General features: G+C 41.9%; 1 protein-coding gene across 7 annotated transcripts in view; it reads left to right on the top strand.

Moving 5' to 3' along the window:
- Positions 1-20643, top strand: part of ATF7IP2 (activating transcription factor 7 interacting protein 2) — a 589221-nt gene extending 568578 nt beyond the window's left edge. For 4 of the 7 annotated variants that reach the window (XM_073591216.1, XM_073591215.1, XM_073591213.1 and 1 more), the window contains one exon: positions 20146-20643. In XM_073591216.1, the coding sequence (XP_073447317.1) occupies positions 20146-20553 (408 nt within the window). In that variant the 3' untranslated portion in view covers positions 20554-20643. Of the gene's footprint in view, positions 1-8784; positions 8843-17595; positions 17654-20145 lie in introns of all 7 variants that reach the window. The other 3 variants (XM_073591220.1, XM_073591217.1, XM_073591218.1) reach the window with 2 other exon arrangements.
- The last annotated feature ends 1645 nt before the right edge of the window (positions 20644-22288 follow it).

The raw sequence follows: 22288 nt of genomic DNA, 5'->3' as shown, positions 1-22288 counted from the left end.
TCAGTATTACATGTTTTGAGTTACAGAAGAGGTCTTGGGCTAGAATTATTGCTCTCGATCTAACGTTCGTGGCAATACATCACGTGTGGTTTGAACACCGTTTACATATGTGGGCGTGACTTACGTATGCGTTTTCTTCTGCAGGCGAGCATGCAGGGACAAGGACGCTTTACATTTTTAATTTATTTTTTTGTTAATTTTACTGTTATTCTAGTTTGCTTTCTTTTTGAATTTTTTGATCACTTTTATTCCTATTACAAGGAATGTAAACATCCCTTGTAATAGGAATAGTGCATGACAGGTCCTCCTTTACAGTGAGATCTGCGATCAATAAGTCCCCAGATCTCACCTCTAGGCTGGGAGTTTCCCAGCCGAGGCGGTGCCATTTTTTCAAATGCAGAGGCCGAGCGTGACATCATAACATCGCGCCCGGCCTCCAAACGATAATGGAGTCTTCGGGACCATCTGGCCCGCTGGAAATCTATGGTCAGCATCTGGCGCCGGTCGGTTCCTTCTCCGGTTCGCCCAATGGCAGGGGCGAGCGGGGAGAAGAACGATAAAGCGGCTGAACAGCCGCTGTGATCGTTCTTATGGTGAAGGGAATTGCCAGCTGAAAAATATCTGAATGATGCCTGTAACTGCAGGCATCATTCAGATATCACCACTCAAACTCAATGATGTCATATGACCTTGGGCGGGAAGCGGTTAAATATGTCTTATTTGTAATAGGTTGTGTATTGTACATTAGCACTTTATGAATTTTTTGCCACATTATATATATTTTTAGATACACACATATATATATATATATATATATATATATATATATAATATATATAATATATATATATATATGTGTATGTGTGGGGGGGGTTTGTTTGCACAATTTTTTTTGGTGCATTGTTTAATTTTTTATTTAGTATTCTCCTTTACTGACTGGTACTGATAAGCCGGCACTAATGATGTGTCACTGATGGGCACTGATGATGGGCACTACTATGCAGCACTGATAGGTGACACTGATATGCAGCTCGGATAGGGGTGGCACTGATAGGTGTCACTGATGGACACTCCTAGGTGGCACTTTTGGACACTCCTAAAGGGGACTTTGTGGGTGGGGGGGCACTGAGGAGGCACTGGCATAATTTATGGGCACTGATTGGCATACCTGGTGGTCATGGTGGCATCCTTAGTGGTCCTGTGCGGGCATCCACAGGGGGGCTGCGCTGATCAATCAGCACTGACCCCCCTCCCTGTCGGGAGAGCAGCCGGTCGGCAATAGAGGAAAATACGATGCCACCTTCCAAAATTTACACTCACCAGATGACTATATACCGTGTTTCCCCGAAAATAAGCCCGGGACTTATATTAATTTTGGCAACAAAAGACACAGTAGGGCTTCTTTTTGGGGTAGGTCTTACCATGTAATGTGCTGCCCAACCCCCCCCCCCTTTCCTGCCTGACAGGAATCCCCAGTGTGAACCGAGTTAAAATGCTTGTAAATCCTATAATCCACTCTTACAGTAGTATATAAAGTACAATGTGTGTGTTTCTGTAATAGAATTGTGCCAAATACCTTCGCTATAGCGCCATTCTGCTCTTCTGTGACCCGCCGGAGCTCTTTTCCCCGCAATTATATTACAGAAACACCCACACATTGTACATTATATACTACTGTAATAGAGGGGATTATAGGATTTCACAAGCATTTTAAACTAGGGCTTATTTTTGGGGTAGGGCTTATATTGCAGCCCTCCTGGAAAATAACACTAGGTCTTATTTTCTGGGTAGGTCTTATTTTTGGGGAAACACGGTAGTTAGGGCCTGGTCAATTTGTGGGTCTTTAGTCCCCTGTTTAGGTCTTTCCTGTGGCACCAGATATGTACATCAATTATTCCTCAGTGTTCTATATTCAGTTCACCAAGCTCCCCTCTCATGCACCAGCACTCTAGGTTGTAGCTCTGTCAGTAACAGGTACCTCCTAAAATAATTCAAAGGAGAGGAAAGCCAGACTGAACTTCTACCTAGGTACCTATATTGATTTGAGCACAAATGATTTATGTATTGGTTAACACAGCTATCTATAGATTTGTTTGGTATACACTTTCACCTTTAGGCCCCTTTCAAGCTGCCACAACTTGAAAGTCACGTGATTTTGACTCGATTGGTACTCATTGGAAATCATGGGGTATGACTTGTCATGCGACTTTGCAGTCCCAAGTCGCAGAACAAGTTGCACAAGTGTGATGTCACTTTAGCCGCAGCAAACCACACATTCGTTTTTTTATATTCACGATTTGGTTTGCGCCAGTGACACACGATTAAACAATAAGACTTGAGCTATATGACTAAAATTTATAGTAGCTCATCTAGCAAAACTATCCATTCTAGAAAGGGCAAGGTTGAGGATTTTACAAATGTTGAAGAATGTTTTAGTAGGTATGATGCCCAAAGTGGATGAAAGCATTTGTAGAATGGCTATTAGAGGAGAGGGTATGTACTAGAGAGGTATGCGGTAGATATGATGGGCAGTATATGCAAGAGAGAAGCTAAGGTTGAAAATGACCTGAAAGAATGTGAACAGAAACATAGGGTTATTGTGTCATGTTATTCTTTTTATGAATACATTCCTACAGTTTATTTTTAGTGCTACCATTAACCAATCGCTAATGGTAGAAGCCAATCACTTCAAAGGATAAATGGTTGCTTATATTGTGATACCTAGCTTGTAGTAGAGATTAAAGGATAAGGTCACCATTTAAAAAAATATATATATATAAATGTACATTTTTTTTTTCCAGGTAAAAAAAATGTGCATTTACCATTTTTGTTTTGTTTTTTGTTTTTGCTGGAAAGCATTGCACCAGCGATCAGCAGATGCAGGACTCCTGCAGACTGTCGGTGTAAGCTATCTACTACCCATACATGAAAAAACACATAAATTGCATGTGCCAAAATGTGCTAGAATTATGATAAAACTTTTAATTCTGTGTTTTTGATGGCATGCTAAAGTATTTTAATAACTATTAGCCCATACATCAAATATACAACTGTATATAAAACCCTAATTCCAGAAAGTTGTGCCCCAGTGTAAAATCTATATAAAGACAGAATGCAATGATTTGCAAATCTCATAACTCCATATTTTATTCACAGTAGAAAATAAAAAAAACATATCAAATGTTTAAACTGAGAAAATGTACCATTTTTTAATTTTATTTTTTTTTAAATTTATAAAAATAAAATGTTGGAAATGGATGGCAGCAACACATTTCAAAAAGGGGCTACAAAAAGCTGGTACTAACCAGGAAGAGCCTGAACATTTTGTAAAGAATTAGGTTAATTGGTAACGGGCCACTAACATGATTGGGTATGGGCTGAGAGTTCACCCAGAAGTGAAGATGGACAGAGTTTCACCAATCTGTGAAAAGCTGTCTAAAAATGTCAGAACAATGATCTTTGGACCACTCTCTGGCAACTGAGAAGATTTTCTACCATGTGTCTGTGAGATATAAATAGTTTGGTGCGTGTCCACTGTTGGAGAAAACCTCTTCTGGAAAGGGTGCCTCCCCCACGGAGTTCACTCAATACAGGGACAGGAAAGACCGTGGTCCCGATATTCATCAAGAATGCAGATGCTGACAGGTGAAGAGAGGGACGCCAGGAAAAGTCAGCACCTTAACATCGGTATGTCTTCTAGCAGCAGAAAAGGCATAATTCTGAACCACGATTAGTCCTTGCATAAGGACTTGTGTAGGGGTCAGATGACCGTGCTGCTTATCTACCAACCAGACACATGTAGTAGGCATGTAAGCTGAATAATGACTTGAACTACGGACAAGGTTACTTCTGAAAAGAGACCGCTTTGGAAAGGTGGAATAGCTCACCCTCTGAGTAACAATAGTACCTATTCCAAGACCTTGTCTGCTGGGATTGAAATTATCATCCCTTGTCACTGGCGCAAGGAACTCTGTGTGTGCACAATCTCAGATGAGAAGGATGGATGATCTTTCCAACATGGCCTTGAGTGCTTGCCCTGAGGGTGCAAGCAACCGAGATCAAGGCTGTACCCATGTTGAAAGAGGAGCAGCAATCAAGCTTCCCTAAGACAGGTATGAGTGGCACAGTCTCCAAAATACCAGAAATCATCCTTGCATGGAGCTCTTCGCTAACCAGTCTGTCTTGGACTTCCAGCCTGGACTGCTGAAACTAGCCTCTCCAGAGAGACAGTGGAAATTAACTCTTGAACTGCAGCCCCCTTTAACTCAACAGATATTTATCTTAAAGTGGATGTAAACACAATTCATGAAATTTGAGCTGGGCACATATCTCTGTAGTGTTTTCTTATCTCTCTCCAAAGCACTGAGTCCCGTGTGTTTCTTCTGTCCCGTAGCTCTGTTATCGGCCTGACAATTTCTCCAAGACTGGAGATAAAAGCAGCCTGAAGTTTGTGTCGTGGGAGGTTGCTATAAATACATTCGCACATATCGCTTGCCGTCTCACAGCAGAGCTTTGCACATTACTTCCTTCCTTTTCCAATGTGGAGTGGGGGTGTGTGCCTTTCCTCCAATCAGCTGTCTTGGCTGTATGCTAATAATCCTCTCCCAGTGCTGAACAGGAAGAGAAAATCTGTAACCCGATGTGCACTTTCTAAAGACATAGAAAGCTGAAGACAGCAGATATACATGTAAAACTTATGTGGGGAGATTTGTTTCATCCCTGTGTATCATCTGAGACTTACTTCACTTCACTGGGTATATGTGAGGGTTTACATCCACTTTAAGGCATATGAAGCCATACTAACCACAATCACAGATCCATGCTGTCAATGTAAGCTTCACCTTCTATGAGCAATGCAGTGAATGAGTACTTCCTTGAAGGACACAACTAATAGTAAAGTCCTATATTTGGCCAATCACATAAAGGGCCATACCGACCAAAGGGGTGACTCCACACGCCCGACACCTTCCTCTTTAAAAGGGCATAATTTTGGCATCCTGATGTAAAAACATTATTTTTTTCTCTATTCTTCTAGAATGAGCTTTTAATGCAGTCACCATAGGAAAATTGCAAAGCCATCCTTCGGAGGTACTTGAAATACTTCCACCGTCTTTCGTCTATCTTGAAGCATCTTGCCAGCCTTACAAAGGGAGGGATCAAAACTGGACAAAGGTCACCCTCTTTGGAAGAGTCTGAAGAGGATTGATTGGCATGAGAAAGTGCAGTTTACTGGTTTGGAAGGAAAACTGGACATTGCCAGAGTAGATGACTCTTGTACAAGGTGAGCTCAAGCAACTCCTTTGTGTCTTGACCACATGCCTAATGAATTGTGACAATTTGTTCAACATCATCTTTATTACTGATTGTTTGAACAAGGCAATCTCCATACAGTCATGCTCATCTGCATCTTCTTTGGAAGTATCTGAAGATGGTTGATTTGACTGGGAAGGCTCTGAGACTAGTTAACTTGTTCTGGAAGGGAAACTGGATGTTGCCAGAGTAGATCGCCCCTGCACAGGTTGAGTGGAGACAACTCCTTTAGTGTGTCTTGACTATGTGCTTAATGAAATGTGACAACCTATTGGTCTTCATCATCTAAATCACAAACTGCTTGATACTGCAGCTTCCCACACCAGAGCCCTGAGATTTCACTGAGTGGTTAATGAACCAAACACTGCCATGCAGAAAGCAGGACATGATGAAAAAGTTTTGCTTAGAACAGAAACAAAAAGAATCTGCAACACATTTGAAATATTGTGTTCTGTACACAAATCACCCAATGGAATTGTGTGGTTCTCTCTCTCTCTCTCTCTCATATATATATATATATATATATATATATGTGTGTGTGTGTGTGTGTGTGTGTGTGTGTGTGTGTGTGTGTGTGTGTATATATATATATACATACACACACACAAAAGTGGAATTACACTTCAAACAGCCTACATGCGTCCTGCAGGTGCTTTCATTCGACCCCAAGTTGCTATGGAACTTGCTAAGCATTTTAGCTGCCATAAGGAGAAGCATCAACAAATGAAGCATGCATGGCCAGAGGGAATTAAGCACCTGGGGTGCAACAGGTGGCCGGCTACAAGTTTGTTGTAGCCAGGTAAGGGGAGCTGCTTGCACACATTGTTTGGTCCTACGAGGTGATGAGGATAAACAAGGCGCACGTGGACTGGATCAGCCTCAAAATTTATGAGGAGTCTTGTAAGACAAGGAGTCTTATGGGTTAGGAGCGAGGGCAGAGCTTATCCATCTGTATGCTGCCATGGAGTTAGGAAAATATGGGTTTATGAGACTTCCAAATCATTGCATTCTGTTTTTATGTAGATTTTACCATTTCTCAACTTTTTTGGAATTGGGGTTGTAGTTCAACATACGAACAATAAAAGAAAACCTATTGGGAAGTGTCCAGGATATCACAGTTAAAAAGGAAAAAAAAGATCTGACTAATGATATGAGTGGAGTTCTGTAATTTGTATATAAATGTATACTTAAAATGCTTTGGCTATCCTAATCGCAAAATATTATATACAGTTGTGCTCAAAAGCTTGCATACCCTGCCAGGAAGCATGACATTATGGCATTGATATTGAAAATATGACTGATCATGCAAAAAAAAGTGTTTTAAGGATAGTGATCATATGAAGCCATTTATTAGTTGTTTAGCTCCTTTTTAAATCTTAATGATAACAGAAATCTCCCAAATGGCGCTGGTCAAAAGTTTACATACCCTGGAATGTTTGGCCTTGGTACAGACACACAAGGTGATGCACACAGGTTAAAATGGCAATTAAAGGTTATATTAATTGAATTGCAAGTAGTGTCTTAAAAAATAGTGAGTTCTCACATGGATGCACAGAGCAGGCTAGATACTGAGCCATGGGGAGCAGAAAAGAACCGTCAAAAGACCTGCTTAACAAGGTGAAGGAAAACTTGTTAGGGATAGAAAGAAAACCCCACAGGTAACCTCAGGAGAAATGTTGGCTGGTCTGGAAAAAGACTGTGTGGTTGTTTCCAGGAGTACAATACGCTGATACTTGAACAAAATTAGCTGCATGGTCAATTTGCCAGAAAGAAGCCTTTACAGCACCAATGTCACAGAAAAAGCCCAGTTACAATATGCCTGACACCTTGACACACCTCACAGCTTCTGGCACTATAATCTGGATCAACAAGACCAAAACAGAGCTTTATGGTCACAACTATGAGCTCTGCTTGGAGAAGATCAACAAGGCCTATAGCAACATAAATACCATACCCACTGTGAAGCATGGTGGCTCACTGATGTTTTTTTTTGGGGGGGGGGGGTTGAGCTCTAAAGGCATAGGCAATCTTGTGAAAATTGATGTCAAGATGAATACAGTATGTTATCACAAACTACTGGCAGACAATGTTTATTCTGCATGAAATCTGTGCATGGGACATTCTTGGACTTTCCAGCAGGGCAATGACTGAGCACAAGGCCAAGTTGACCCTCCAGGGTTACAGCAGAAAAAGGTAAAAGTTCTGCAATGGCCATCGCCGTATCATGACCTTAAAGCAGTAGTAAACTTGCTATTTAAAAAAAACCGTGGGCCCTGGGTGGTTTTAAGCCCTAATAATATACTTGCCTTAAAACAAAGTCCCCCAGCAGGGTGCTGTTACTGCTCACAGGGCTTCCATCTTCACCCGGTCTTCCTTTCTTCTGGGTTTGCTGGCTGCAACCGCTTGAATGGCATGCGCACGGGAGTCATGGTTTACGGCACAAAGCTCTAAAGTCACGGCACGGTATGCCGTGACTTCACTGGCTACGTTTCCTGTGAATATCTCCTAAACACCTTATTATAGGCTTACCTGTAGGTACAGCTTCAAAGTGGACAATGCACAGTATTAAGAAGTAAGGGTATGCAGACTTTTGAACAGGGGCCATTTTATTTGTTTACTTGTTGCCTTGTTTTGTTTTATGAATGTGTCATTCTGGCCTATAGTTAAATATAAATCCCATTAAGCCCTTTTCACACGGGCGAAACGATTGGGTCTGTCTGACAATTTTTCAGGCGGACCTGATCAAACCCTCCATTATCTTATAAGTAAAAGCGGATGTAAATGGACATGTGATCTGCTAAAAACAGATGGGGATCCTTTTCCTCCATCTAGCAGATCGGATGGCAATCAGGTGTAAACAGACAGGTGGTCTGTTTATATTCGACTGCCCATAAAGGAGAGCAGGCTGTGTATTTTCCGCTCTGCGTAAGGGGAACGGACACAAACCAGCCATCCCACCTGCTTAGCAGGAATCAGCAGAGAGATTCCCCTCTGAGCTGGCAGAGTCCGCCCCGTGTGAAAGGGGCCTAAGATATAAAAGATGTTTTGCCTGCTCACTCATGTTTTCTTCAAAAATTGTACATATTGTATATTACCAATTCTCCAAGGGTACGCAAACTTTTAAGCACAGCTGTAATTAGATGGTAAAAATGTTCATAGCGTTATAGGCGACTGCTGGATACCTAATAACAGGTAAGATCCTATTATGGAGATTTGGTAGGTGTTGTGTATATACCACCAGTGGATATATTCCAATAATATAAAAGATAACTGTCAGTTACCAAGATATAGGGAAAATAATTTATTAGCCTTGTACATCATTACACAAATGTTCTTCTCCCAGTTGAAAGTAAAACATATTGACAATTCTATGGATAATTACACTTTTGATGTTGGAATTGGATATCTGTGCATTACTACAGATTGCTATTCAGACATATGTCATCTCTATTCAAATGCATTTTTCTTGGCCAGGGAGATATTAGGATTTCCTATGACCCCTTATGTGCACAGACAGGACAAACTCGATCAGGTATGATGTTTGGTTTATTATTAGTAAAGATTTAATTTAAATAATACATTTAGGTAACTGGGGCCCCAGTAAGATGTTTTTATATATCCAGTTTTCCTTTAACAATGTTTTTATATAGCACCATCTAGATCACAAGTGGCAACCACAAGGCCCGCAGGCCAAATCCGGCCCGCCAGGCCTTGACCCGCGCAGCATCCGCCGGCCACCTCCTGTTTCTCCCACTGCCTGTCTCCCAGACAAGATTAGACATCCTTCTCCTTAGTCCTGCAAGCGGTGCTGGCTTTGTGTGAGCACATGTGCGGCCGGCCGTCTCCTAGGGAACTAGAGTAAACATGTCCTGCTCTTCTGCTCAGTCCATCCAGCAGCACCGGTGCGCGATTGGCCCAGGATAGCTGTCAGTGGCGGAGGTTCCTGTCAGCTTGGAAGGCAATGTTTTTGTTTTGTTTTTTTACCATCAAGAGGGCTGCATCCTGTGGGCAGGCCTTTTGAGGACTTGTTATACGGGGTGCTACCAGAGGTAGGAAGGCAGGTTGTAAGGAAGCTTTTTTTGGGGGGGGGTGAGGGCTGTGGAAGCTGATGTGTGGGCGGGGGAGTGGTGGGTGCAGAGGTCAGAACCTAGGAGGAGGGGTGAAAATGACATGTTGCACCCCGTACGTAACACACTCCTGCACCCCGTACGTAACACACTCCTGCACCCTGTACGGAACACAGTCTGAGCAGTCTCCAATACGGTTTCTTGTGGATGATACCAGCATTGTGTGACCCTCCTTTTTTGGAGTTGCATCATCTGCTACAGGAGTGTGAGTGGTCTCGGTGCTGGTCTGCACCTGCCCTTCACAGCACTGTAATATTAAACAGTAGATACATAGCCCTACAGATACAACCGGCCCTTTCAGACCATCCATACTGCTGATGCGGCCACCCGATGAATTTGAGTTTGTCACCCCTGATCTAGCTAGTTGCTTGGCATTGCTGTTGTGTATTTGATGTATGGTTTAACAGCAATTGTAGAGAGGTCCCTTGGGTTCCGGCTGCAATAATAAATATTATGGCATTTAGAATCTTTATTAATGTGGAATTTAGGGCAAAACCAACAAACGATCACTCCCTGTGAGTGGTAACACTGACTTGATAGTGCCAGCAATGCTCAGAGTAGGGCTGGTAACTACATATGTAAAAAAAAATGAATAGCTGTGCCTCTCACCACCCAGCTCTATTTATCCTGCACCTCTCTACCATGCAGCATTGGGAGTGCTCAGTCAACAGTTTTCCAGTGTGGTTTCTCCTACTATGAAATTACTGTGTTCCCCATTCAGTGGTTAATCCAACATACAACACATGGCAAAGATGATGTCTGTGCCTTTATAGATATAGTTAGGTTGAAAAAAAATACAAGTTCATATAGACCTACCAAAAAAAAAAAATCCTAAACCCACAGTTGATCCAAAGGAAGTAAAAAAAAAAAAAAGCGTAATCCAGTTTGCTCTAACGGGAAAAACCTTCCTGGATTCCCTGGATCAACTATCCCTGGTGGTGTTACCTGCAAATGTTTGAATATGAATGTGAGTTGGGGACTTTGGATTGTGTGCTCCTTGAGGGTAGGGACTGATGTGAGTGTGGGATGTATATGTGGAGCGCTGCGTAAAATTGACGGCGCTATGTGGGTACCTTAAATAAAATAATGATACACAATGTATAGGGATAGGGACAATTGTAGACACCCACTCAAGTTGAATTGGATGGACTGGTGTCATTATTCAACCTTACGAACTATGTAACTATATTAACCTCTTATGTATTTATACATGGTGATCAATTCCCCCATTTATTCATTCGCCTTTTCTCGAAAGAGAATAAATTCAGTTCAGCTAATCTTTGCTCATAACTGATCTCCTCTCTTCCTCCTATTTGTGTTGCCCTTCTCTGCACTTTCACCAGATCTTGGATATCCTTATTGTGAACAGGTGCCCAAAACTACAGTAGCAGATTGCTTACACGTTGCATTATAGAGCTGCATACATAGACTCTTCATTACCTGCCCATCTCTTTCCCTCTTTACAGCTCAGTTTCTAGGAGCTGTCCCTGGCACGAAATACATGATCCGTAGAGTTTGACTATTCTCTGCTCCTCTGTCACTGCCCACATCATTGGAAAAGGGCTATTGGGAGATGTAATTCTGCAGGGTGTGCATATGTTAATCAGCAGTGAAGTTGGGCAAACTGCTGATTCCTTATGTCAAAAGCTGCCCCTTCAGGAATTTTTCAAGCTTTGTAAAGACCTCACAGGGAGTAATTAAATGGCTTCTCGCCACGGGAACAAGTTAAACGAAATAAGGATGTGACAAGTTCGGGAGAGCAGCCGGTCGGCAATAGAGGAAAATACGATGCCACCTTCCAAAATTTACACTCACCAGATGACTATATACCGTGTTTCCCCGAAAATAAGCCCGGGACTTATATTAATTTTGGCAACAAAAGACACAGTAGGGCTTCTTTTTGGGGTAGGTCTTACCATGTAATGTGCTGCCCAACCCCCCCCCCCTTTCCTGCCTGACAGGAATCCCCAGTGTGAACCGAGTTAAAATGCTTGTAAATCCTACAGTTTATTTTTAGTGCTACCATTAACCAATCGCTAATGGTAGAAGCCAATCACTTCAAAGGATAAATGGTTGCTTATATTGTGATACCTAGCTTGTAGTAGAGATTAAAGGATAAGGTCACCATTTAAAAAAATATATATATATAAATGTACATTTTTTTTTTCCAGGTAAAAAAAATGTGCATTTACCATTTTTGTTTTGTTTTTTGTTTTTGCTGGAAAGCATTGCACCAGCGATCAGCAGATGCAGGACTCCTGCAGACTGTCGGTGTAAGCTATCTACTACCCATACATGAAAAAACACATAAATTGCATGTGCCAAAATGTGCTAGAATTATGATAAAACTTTTAATTCTGTGTTTTTGATGGCATGCTAAAGTATTTTAATAACTATTAGCCCATACATCAAATATACAACTGTATATAAAACCCTAATTCCAGAAAGTTGTGCCCCAGTGTAAAATCTATATAAAGACAGAATGCAATGATTTGCAAATCTCATAACTCCATATTTTATTCACAGTAGAAAATAAAAAAAACATATCAAATGTTTAAACTGAGAAAATGTACCATTTTTTAATTTTATTTTTTTTTAAATTTATAAAAATAAAATGTTGGAAATGGATGGCAGCAACACATTTCAAAAAGGGGCTACAAAAAGCTGGTACTAACCAGGAAGAGCCTGAACATTTTGTAAAGAATTAGGTTAATTGGTAACGGGCCACTAACATGATTGGGTATGGGCTGAGAGTTCACCCAGAAGTGAAGATGGACAGAGTTTCACCAATCTGTGAAAAGCTGTCTAAAAATGTCAGAACAATGATCTTTGGACCACTCTCTGGCAACTGAGAAGATTTTCTACCATGTGTCTGTGAGATATAAATAGTTTGGTGCGTGTCCACTGTTGGAGAAAACCTCTTCTGGAAAGGGTGCCTCCCCCACGGAGTTCACTCAATACAGGGACAGGAAAGACCGTGGTCCCGATATTCATCAAGAATGCAGATGCTGACAGGTGAAGAGAGGGACGCCAGGAAAAGTCAGCACCTTAACATCGGTATGTCTTCTAGCAGCAGAAAAGGCATAATTCTGAACCACGATTAGTCCTTGCATAAGGACTTGTGTAGGGGTCAGATGACCGTGCTGCTTATCTACCAACCAGACACATGTAGTAGGCATGTAAGCTGAATAATGACTTGAACTACGGACAAGGTTACTTCTGAAAAGAGACCGCTTTGGAAAGGTGGAATAGCTCACCCTCTGAGTAACAATAGTACCTATTCCAAGACCTTGTCTGCTGGGATTGAAATTATCATCCCTTGTCACTGGCGCAAGGAACTCTGTGTGTGCACAATCTCAGATGAGAAGGATGGATGATCTTTCCAACATGGCCTTGAGTGCTTGCCCTGAGGGTGCAAGCAACCGAGATCAAGGCTGTACCCATGTTGAAAGAGGAGCAGCAATCAAGCTTCCCTAAGACAGGTATGAGTGGCACAGTCTCCAAAATACCAGAAATCATCCTTGCATGGAGCTCTTCGCTAACCAGTCTGTCTTGGACTTCCAGCCTGGACTGCTGAAACTAGCCTCTCCAGAGAGACAGTGGAAATTAACTCTTGAACTGCAGCCCCCTTTAACTCAACAGATATTTATCTTAAAGTGGATGTAAACACAATTCATGAAATTTGAGCTGGGCACATATCTCTGTAGTGTTTTCTTATCTCTCTCCAAAGCACTGAGTCCCGTGTGTTTCTTCTGTCCCGTAGCTCTGTTATCGGCCTGACAATTTCTCCAAGACTGGAGATAAAAGCAGCCTGAAGTTTGTGTCGTGGGAGGTTGCTATAAATACATTCGCACATATCGCTTGCCGTCTCACAGCAGAGCTTTGCACATTACTTCCTTCCTTTTCCAATGTGGAGTGGGGGTGTGTGCCTTTCCTCCAATCAGCTGTCTTGGCTGTATGCTAATAATCCTCTCCCAGTGCTGAACAGGAAGAGAAAATCTGTAACCCGATGTGCACTTTCTAAAGACATAGAAAGCTGAAGACAGCAGATATACATGTAAAACTTATGTGGGGAGATTTGTTTCATCCCTGTGTATCATCTGAGACTTACTTCACTTCACTGGGTATATGTGAGGGTTTACATCCACTTTAAGGCATATGAAGCCATACTAACCACAATCACAGATCCATGCTGTCAATGTAAGCTTCACCTTCTATGAGCAATGCAGTGAATGAGTACTTCCTTGAAGGACACAACTAATAGTAAAGTCCTATATTTGGCCAATCACATAAAGGGCCATACCGACCAAAGGGGTGACTCCACACGCCCGACACCTTCCTCTTTAAAAGGGCATAATTTTGGCATCCTGATGTAAAAACATTATTTTTTTCTCTATTCTTCTAGAATGAGCTTTTAATGCAGTCACCATAGGAAAATTGCAAAGCCATCCTTCGGAGGTACTTGAAATACTTCCACCGTCTTTCGTCTATCTTGAAGCATCTTGCCAGCCTTACAAAGGGAGGGATCAAAGCTGGACAAAGGTCACCCTCTTTGGAAGAGTCTGAAGAGGATTGATTGGCATGAGAAAGTGCAGTTTACTGGTTTGGAAGGAAAACTGGACATTGCCAGAGTAGATGACTCTTGTACAAGGTGAGCTCAAGCAACTCCTTTGTGTCTTGACCACATGCCTAATGAATTGTGACAATTTGTTCAACATCATCTTTATTACTGATTGTTTGAACAAGGCAATCTCCATACAGTCATGCTCATCTGCATCTTCTTTGGAAGTATCTGAAGATGGTTGATTTGACTGGGAAGGCTCTGAGACTAGTTAACTTGTTCTGGAAGGGAAACTGGATGTTGCCAGAGTAGATCGCCCCTGCACAGGTTGAGTGGAGACAACTCCTTTAGTGTGTCTTGACTATGTGCTTAATGAAATGTGACAACCTATTGGTCTTCATCATCTAAATCACAAACTGCTTGATACTGCAGCTTCCCACACCAGAGCCCTGAGATTTCACTGAGTGGTTAATGAACCAAACACTGCCATGCAGAAAGCAGGACATGATGAAAAAGTTTTGCTTAGAACAGAAACAAAAAGAATCTGCAACACATTTGAAATATTGTGTTCTGTACACAAATCACCCAATGGAATTGTGTGGTTCTCTCTCTCTCTCTCTCTCATATATATATATATATATATATATGTGTGTGTGTGTGTGTGTGTGTGTGTGTGTGTGTGTGTGTGTGTGTGTGTGTGTGTATATATATATATACATACACACACACAAAAGTGGAATTACACTTCAAACAGCCTACATGCGTCCTGCAGGTGCTTTCATTCGACCCCAAGTTGCTATGGAACTTGCTAAGCATTTTAGCTGCCATAAGGAGAAGCATCAACAAATGAAGCATGCATGGCCAGAGGGAATTAAGCACCTGGGGTGCAACAGGTGGCCGGCTACAAGTTTGTTGTAGCCAGGTAAGGGGAGCTGCTTGCACACATTGTTTGGTCCTACGAGGTGATGAGGATAAACAAGGCGCACGTGGACTGGATCAGCCTCAAAATTTATGAGGAGTCTTGTAAGACAAGGAGTCTTATGGGTTAGGAGCGAGGGCAGAGCTTATCCATCTGTATGCTGCCATGGAGTTAGGAAAATATGGGTTTATGAGACTTCCAAATCATTGCATTCTGTTTTTATGTAGATTTTACCATTTCTCAACTTTTTTGGAATTGGGGTTGTAGTTCAACATACGAACAATAAAAGAAAACCTATTGGGAAGTGTCCAGGATATCACAGTTAAAAAGGAAAAAAAAGATCTGACTAATGATATGAGTGGAGTTCTGTAATTTGTATATAAATGTATACTTAAAATGCTTTGGCTATCCTAATCGCAAAATATTATATACAGTTGTGCTCAAAAGCTTGCATACCCTGCCAGGAAGCATGACATTATGGCATTGATATTGAAAATATGACTGATCATGCAAAAAAAAGTGTTTTAAGGATAGTGATCATATGAAGCCATTTATTAGTTGTTTAGCTCCTTTTTAAATCTTAATGATAACAGAAATCTCCCAAATGGCGCTGGTCAAAAGTTTACATACCCTGGAATGTTTGGCCTTGGTACAGACACACAAGGTGATGCACACAGGTTAAAATGGCAATTAAAGGTTATATTAATTGAATTGCAAGTAGTGTCTTAAAAAATAGTGAGTTCTCACATGGATGCACAGAGCAGGCTAGATACTGAGCCATGGGGAGCAGAAAAGAACCGTCAAAAGACCTGCTTAACAAGGTGAAGGAAAACTTGTTAGGGATAGAAAGAAAACCCCACAGGTAACCTCAGGAGAAATGTTGGCTGGTCTGGAAAAAGACTGTGTGGTTGTTTCCAGGAGTACAATACGCTGATACTTGAACAAAATTAGCTGCATGGTCAATTTGCCAGAAAGAAGCCTTTACAGCACCAATGTCACAGAAAAAGCCCAGTTACAATATGCCTGACACCTTGACACACCTCACAGCTTCTGGCACTATAATCTGGATCAACAAGACCAAAACAGAGCTTTATGGTCACAACTATGAGCTCTGCTTGGAGAAGATCAACAAGGCCTATAGCAACATAAATACCATACCCACTGTGAAGCATGGTGGCTCACTGATGTTTTTTTTTGGGGGGGGGGGGTTGAGCTCTAAAGGCATAGGCAATCTTGTGAAAATTGATGTCAAGATGAATACAGTATGTTATCACAAACTACTGGCAGACAATGTTTATTCTGCATGAAATCTGTGCATGGGACATTCTTGGACTTTCCAGCAGGGCAATGACTGAGCACAAGGCCAAGTTGACCCTCCAGGGTTACAGCAGAAAAAGGTAAAAGTTCTGCAATGGCCATCGCCGTATCATGACCTTAAAGCAGTAGTAAACTTGCTATTTAAAAAAAACCGTGGGCCCTGGGTGGTTTTAAGCCCTAATAATATACTTGCCTTAAAACAAAGTCCCCCAGCAGGGTGCTGTTACTGCTCACAGGGCTTCCATCTTCACCCGGTCTTCCTTTCTTCTGGGTTTGCTGGCTGCAACCGCTTGAATGGCATGCGCACGGGAGTCATGGTTTACGGCACAAAGCTCTAAAGTCACGGCACGGTATGCCGTGACTTCACTGGCTACGTTTCCTGTGAATATCTCCTAAACACCTTATTATAGGCTTACCTGTAGGTACAGCTTCAAAGTGGACAATGCACAGTATTAAGAAGTAAGGGTATGCAGACTTTTGAACAGGGGCCATTTTATTTGTTTACTTGTTGCCTTGTTTTGTTTTATGAATGTGTCATTCTGGCCTATAGTTAAATATAAATCCCATTAAGCCCTTTTCACACGGGCGAAACGATTGGGTCTGTCTGACAATTTTTCAGGCGGACCTGATCAAACCCTCCATTATCTTATAAGTAAAAGCGGATGTAAATGGACATGTGATCTGCTAAAAACAGATGGGGATCCTTTTCCTCCATCTAGCAGATCGGATGGCAATCAGGTGTAAACAGACAGGTGGTCTGTTTATATTCGACTGCCCATAAAGGAGAGCAGGCTGTGTATTTTCCGCTCTGCGTAAGGGGAACGGACACAAACCAGCCATCCCACCTGCTTAGCAGGAATCAGCAGAGAGATTCCCCTCTGAGCTGGCAGAGTCCGCCCCGTGTGAAAGGGGCCTAAGATATAAAAGATGTTTTGCCTGCTCACTCATGTTTTCTTCAAAAATTGTACATATTGTATATTACCAATTCTCCAAGGGTACGCAAACTTTTAAGCACAGCTGTAATTAGATGGTAAAAATGTTCATAGCGTTATAGGCGACTGCTGGATACCTAATAACAGGTAAGATCCTATTATGGAGATTTGGTAGGTGTTGTGTATATACCACCAGTGGATATATTCCAATAATATAAAAGATAACTGTCAGTTACCAAGATATAGGGAAAATAATTTATTAGCCTTGTACATCATTACACAAATGTTCTTCTCCCAGTTGAAAGTAAAACATATTGACAATTCTATGGATAATTACACTTTTGATGTTGGAATTGGATATCTGTGCATTACTACAGATTGCTATTCAGACATATGTCATCTCTATTCAAATGCATTTTTCTTGGCCAGGGAGATATTAGGATTTCCTATGACCCCTTATGTGCACAGACAGGACAAACTCGATCAGGTATGATGTTTGGTTTATTATTAGTAAAGATTTAATTTAAATAATACATTTAGGTAACTGGGGCCCCAGTAAGATGTTTTTATATATCCAGTTTTCCTTTAACAATGTTTTTATATAGCACCATCTAGATCACAAGTGGCAACCACAAGGCCCGCAGGCCAAATCCGGCCCGCCAGGCCTTGACCCGCGCAGCATCCGCCGGCCACCTCCTGTTTCTCCCACTGCCTGTCTCCCAGACAAGATTAGACATCCTTCTCCTTAGTCCTGCAAGCGGTGCTGGCTTTGTGTGAGCACATGTGCGGCCGGCCGTCTCCTAGGGAACTAGAGTAAACATGTCCTGCTCTTCTGCTCAGTCCATCCAGCAGCACCGGTGCGCGATTGGCCCAGGATAGCTGTCAGTGGCGGAGGTTCCTGTCAGCTTGGAAGGCAATGTTTTTGTTTTGTTTTTTTACCATCAAGAGGGCTGCATCCTGTGGGCAGGCCTTTTGAGGACTTGTTATACGGGGTGCTACCAGAGGTAGGAAGGCAGGTTGTAAGGAAGCTTTTTTTGGGGGGGGGTGAGGGCTGTGGAAGCTGATGTGTGGGCGGGGGAGTGGTGGGTGCAGAGGTCAGAACCTAGGAGGAGGGGTGAAAATGACATGTTGCACCCCGTACGTAACACACTCCTGCACCCCGTACGTAACACACTCCTGCACCCTGTACGGAACACAGTCTGAGCAGTCTCCAATACGGTTTCTTGTGGATGATACCAGCATTGTGTGACCCTCCTTTTTTGGAGTTGCATCATCTGCTACAGGAGTGTGAGTGGTCTCGGTGCTGGTCTGCACCTGCCCTTCACAGCACTGTAATATTAAACAGTAGATACATAGCCCTACAGATACAACCGGCCCTTTCAGACCATCCATACTGCTGATGCGGCCACCCGATGAATTTGAGTTTGTCACCCCTGATCTAGCTAGTTGCTTGGCATTGCTGTTGTGTATTTGATGTATGGTTTAACAGCAATTGTAGAGAGGTCCCTTGGGTTCCGGCTGCAATAATAAATATTATGGCATTTAGAATCTTTATTAATGTGGAATTTAGGGCAAAACCAACAAACGATCACTCCCTGTGAGTGGTAACACTGACTTGATAGTGCCAGCAATGCTCAGAGTAGGGCTGGTAACTACATATGTAAAAAAAAATGAATAGCTGTGCCTCTCACCACCCAGCTCTATTTATCCTGCACCTCTCTACCATGCAGCATTGGGAGTGCTCAGTCAACAGTTTTCCAGTGTGGTTTCTCCTACTATGAAATTACTGTGTTCCCCATTCAGTGGTTAATCCAACATACAACACATGGCAAAGATGATGTCTGTGCCTTTATAGATATAGTTAGGTTGAAAAAAAATACAAGTTCATATAGACCTACCAAAAAAAAAAAATCCTAAACCCACAGTTGATCCAAAGGAAGTAAAAAAAAAAAAAAGCGTAATCCAGTTTGCTCTAACGGGAAAAACCTTCCTGGATTCCCTGGATCAACTATCCCTGGTGGTGTTACCTGCAAATGTTTGAATATGAATGTGAGTTGGGGACTTTGGATTGTGTGCTCCTTGAGGGTAGGGACTGATGTGAGTGTGGGATGTATATGTGGAGCGCTGCGTAAAATTGACGGCGCTATGTGGGTACCTTAAATAAAATAATGATACACAATGTATAGGGATAGGGACAATTGTAGACACCCACTCAAGTTGAATTGGATGGACTGGTGTCATTATTCAACCTTACGAACTATGTAACTATATTAACCTCTTATGTATTTATACATGGTGATCAATTCCCCCATTTATTCATTCGCCTTTTCTCGAAAGAGAATAAATTCAGTTCAGCTAATCTTTGCTCATAACTGATCTCCTCTCTTCCTCCTATTTGTGTTGCCCTTCTCTGCACTTTCACCAGATCTTGGATATCCTTATTGTGAACAGGTGCCCAAAACTACAGTAGCAGATTGCTTACACGTTGCATTATAGAGCTGCATACATAGACTCTTCATTACCTGCCCATCTCTTTCCCTCTTTACAGCTCAGTTTCTAGGAGCTGTCCCTGGCACGAAATACATGATCCGTAGAGTTTGACTATTCTCTGCTCCTCTGTCACTGCCCACATCATTGGAAAAGGGCTATTGGGAGATGTAATTCTGCAGGGTGTGCATATGTTAATCAGCAGTGAAGTTGGGCAAACTGCTGATTCCTTATGTCAAAAGCTGCCCCTTCAGGAATTTTTCAAGCTTTGTAAAGACCTCACAGGGAGTAATTAAATGGCTTCTCGCCACGGGAACAAGTTAAACGAAATAAGGATGTGACAAGTTCTAGAAGGGAAGAGCGCTTTGGTGGTAAATGCAGGTCATACCAGCAGATGAGCTTTTTGAAATTGTACAGATTGTGTGCACGAGGCCAGGTTTACACTATGGCAGACTACATATTCAGTGCTAATTATATTTTCTTATTCCACAGAATAGTCATGACTCTGTTGCCTACTTGGATATATCCCAAAATCCAGATACCCAGATGCTGAAACCACCACAAAAACCTGAACTCAGACTGGCTCAAGTCCAGAATCCCAAAGGCATTGCCCTGTCATGGAACATCACTCATGCTGATCCTAGCTGTGCAGCTGCTCAAGTCTATTGTCTCTATGTTCACCAAGAAAATACAAACCACTCCAAAAAGCTATGGAAGAAGATTGGCGAAATTAAAGCATTGCCATTACCAATGGCTTGTACGCTAACACAGTTCATTGACGATGCAACATATTCTTTTGTCTTGCGTGCTAAAGATGCCTGTGGACGTTTTGGACCACTTTGTGATATACAATCAACTACTTTAAAGTCTCTGAACACCACAAAAAAAACATCTTGCTAAATTTTTGATACTATTGTCCATTTAGGTTTTCACTCACATTGAGTTCTACTGACTTCATTTCATTTTACAATGAAAGTATTTTAATACTTGTTTTGTTTTTTGTGCGGTCTTGTTTGTGTTGTCCTGTGTAGCATTATGCTGATGTTTTTTTTTTTTTTTTTTTTTATATATGAGAGAGTGACATCATATTTAATTTTGTCACCAGCATATATTAATACTGAGCTTATGGTTTCTTTTTTAAGTGTGTTGAATGGTTACAATATTACATAGAATTTTTTTTTATATATTTTTATTACAGTATAATATACATACAATAGTTCAAGGGGGTTTTAACGTTCAGCAACAATAAATCAAAGATTGAAGACATTGAACAACTGTAGTCTTGCCATTATGGAATTCTAGTCAGGTTGCAGTATTTCTGAGCAAGTAATAAAATTATTGCACAAAAAATGAGCAAGAAAAGGGGGGAAAAAAAAACAAGGGCAGTTACAGTCAGAAATAACATTTCATCAAACCCCACATCCAAAAAAACCTTTTGCAATGGATTTTTTTTTTTCTGTGGCCTCAGCCCCCTTAATTTTAAATACATTTCTTTTTCATACATCATGGGACACAGAGTCAGGCTAATAGTCATTACCTGCTGTGTTATACTTCATCTACAGGTGAATGGACACTGGTAGACCAAAGGTCTTTAGACAGGAAGTGATCCCCTATATAACCCCTCCCATACAGGAAGCACTTCAGTTTTTTTAACCAGTGTCAGCAAGGTAGATGGCACAGTTTGTTTGAGCTCTCTGAGCCAGGGGCAGATCCAGGGGGAGGGCAACAGGGCAAATGCCCCCCCCCCCCCCCCGAAAATATCACTGACTGCAGTGCAGTCCCGAGTCTCTCTCAGTATCATCAGCGGCACTGAGAGAGAGACTCTGTGTAATTACACCGCTGCACTGAGGAGGTGGGTGGAGCCGTGCCGCTGGCTTGGCCTCTATTTCCTACACTGGTTGCTAGTGCCTAGCAACCAGTGACGTCAGTGAGTCACGATGCCGCTGCTAAGGAGGAAAGCGAGAGAGATCCCCAGCATTCAGAGTGGAGTTTTCTGACCGACTCCATCCCTGAGTGAGAGTGTTGGCTCCTCCTCCTCCCATCTTCTGCACAGTCCATACTGCAGGCCTCCGCCCCTGAGTGGGTGTTAGCTCCACCCACCTCCTCACTCTATCTTCTCTAAACTGCAGTGCAGAGCGGCGTGAACCCAGGACATCTAATGTCATGTAATACTGCCTGTGGAGTGTGGACAGACTAGTGCAATTACCGGATCCCACTTATCTCATTGCTCCTGCGACCTGCATGGGAGCCCCTCCCACCACCAGAGGTTCAGAGCACCAAAATATTTTACTAAAAGTGAGTAAAAGAATAAACGAATGTGTCAAATCGCAAAATAGATGTGTGCCATAACTGTCATTATGTATGAAAAAAAATGCCCTTAAAACTTGTTCAATGTTAACCCCTTTTAACTCCGGAAAGTTTTACCCCCCTTCATGTACAGGCCATGTTTTGCGATACTGCGCTGCATTACTTTTACTGACAATTGCTTGGTCCTGTGACGTTGTACCCAAACAAAAGTGATGTCCTTTTTTCCCACAAATAGAGCTTTCTTTTGGTGGTATTTGATCACCCCTGGTTTTTATTTTCTGCAAAATAAACAAAAAAAAAACAATTTTGAAAAAAAAAACAATATTTT

Source organism: Aquarana catesbeiana, linkage group LG06 (genome assembly GCF_042186555.1).
Source record: "Aquarana catesbeiana isolate 2022-GZ linkage group LG06, ASM4218655v1, whole genome shotgun sequence".
NCBI lineage: Eukaryota > Metazoa > Chordata > Amphibia > Anura > Ranidae > Aquarana > Aquarana catesbeiana.
Note: the sequence above shows the minus strand (reverse complement) of the source record. Positions and strands in the feature narration are given on the sequence as shown.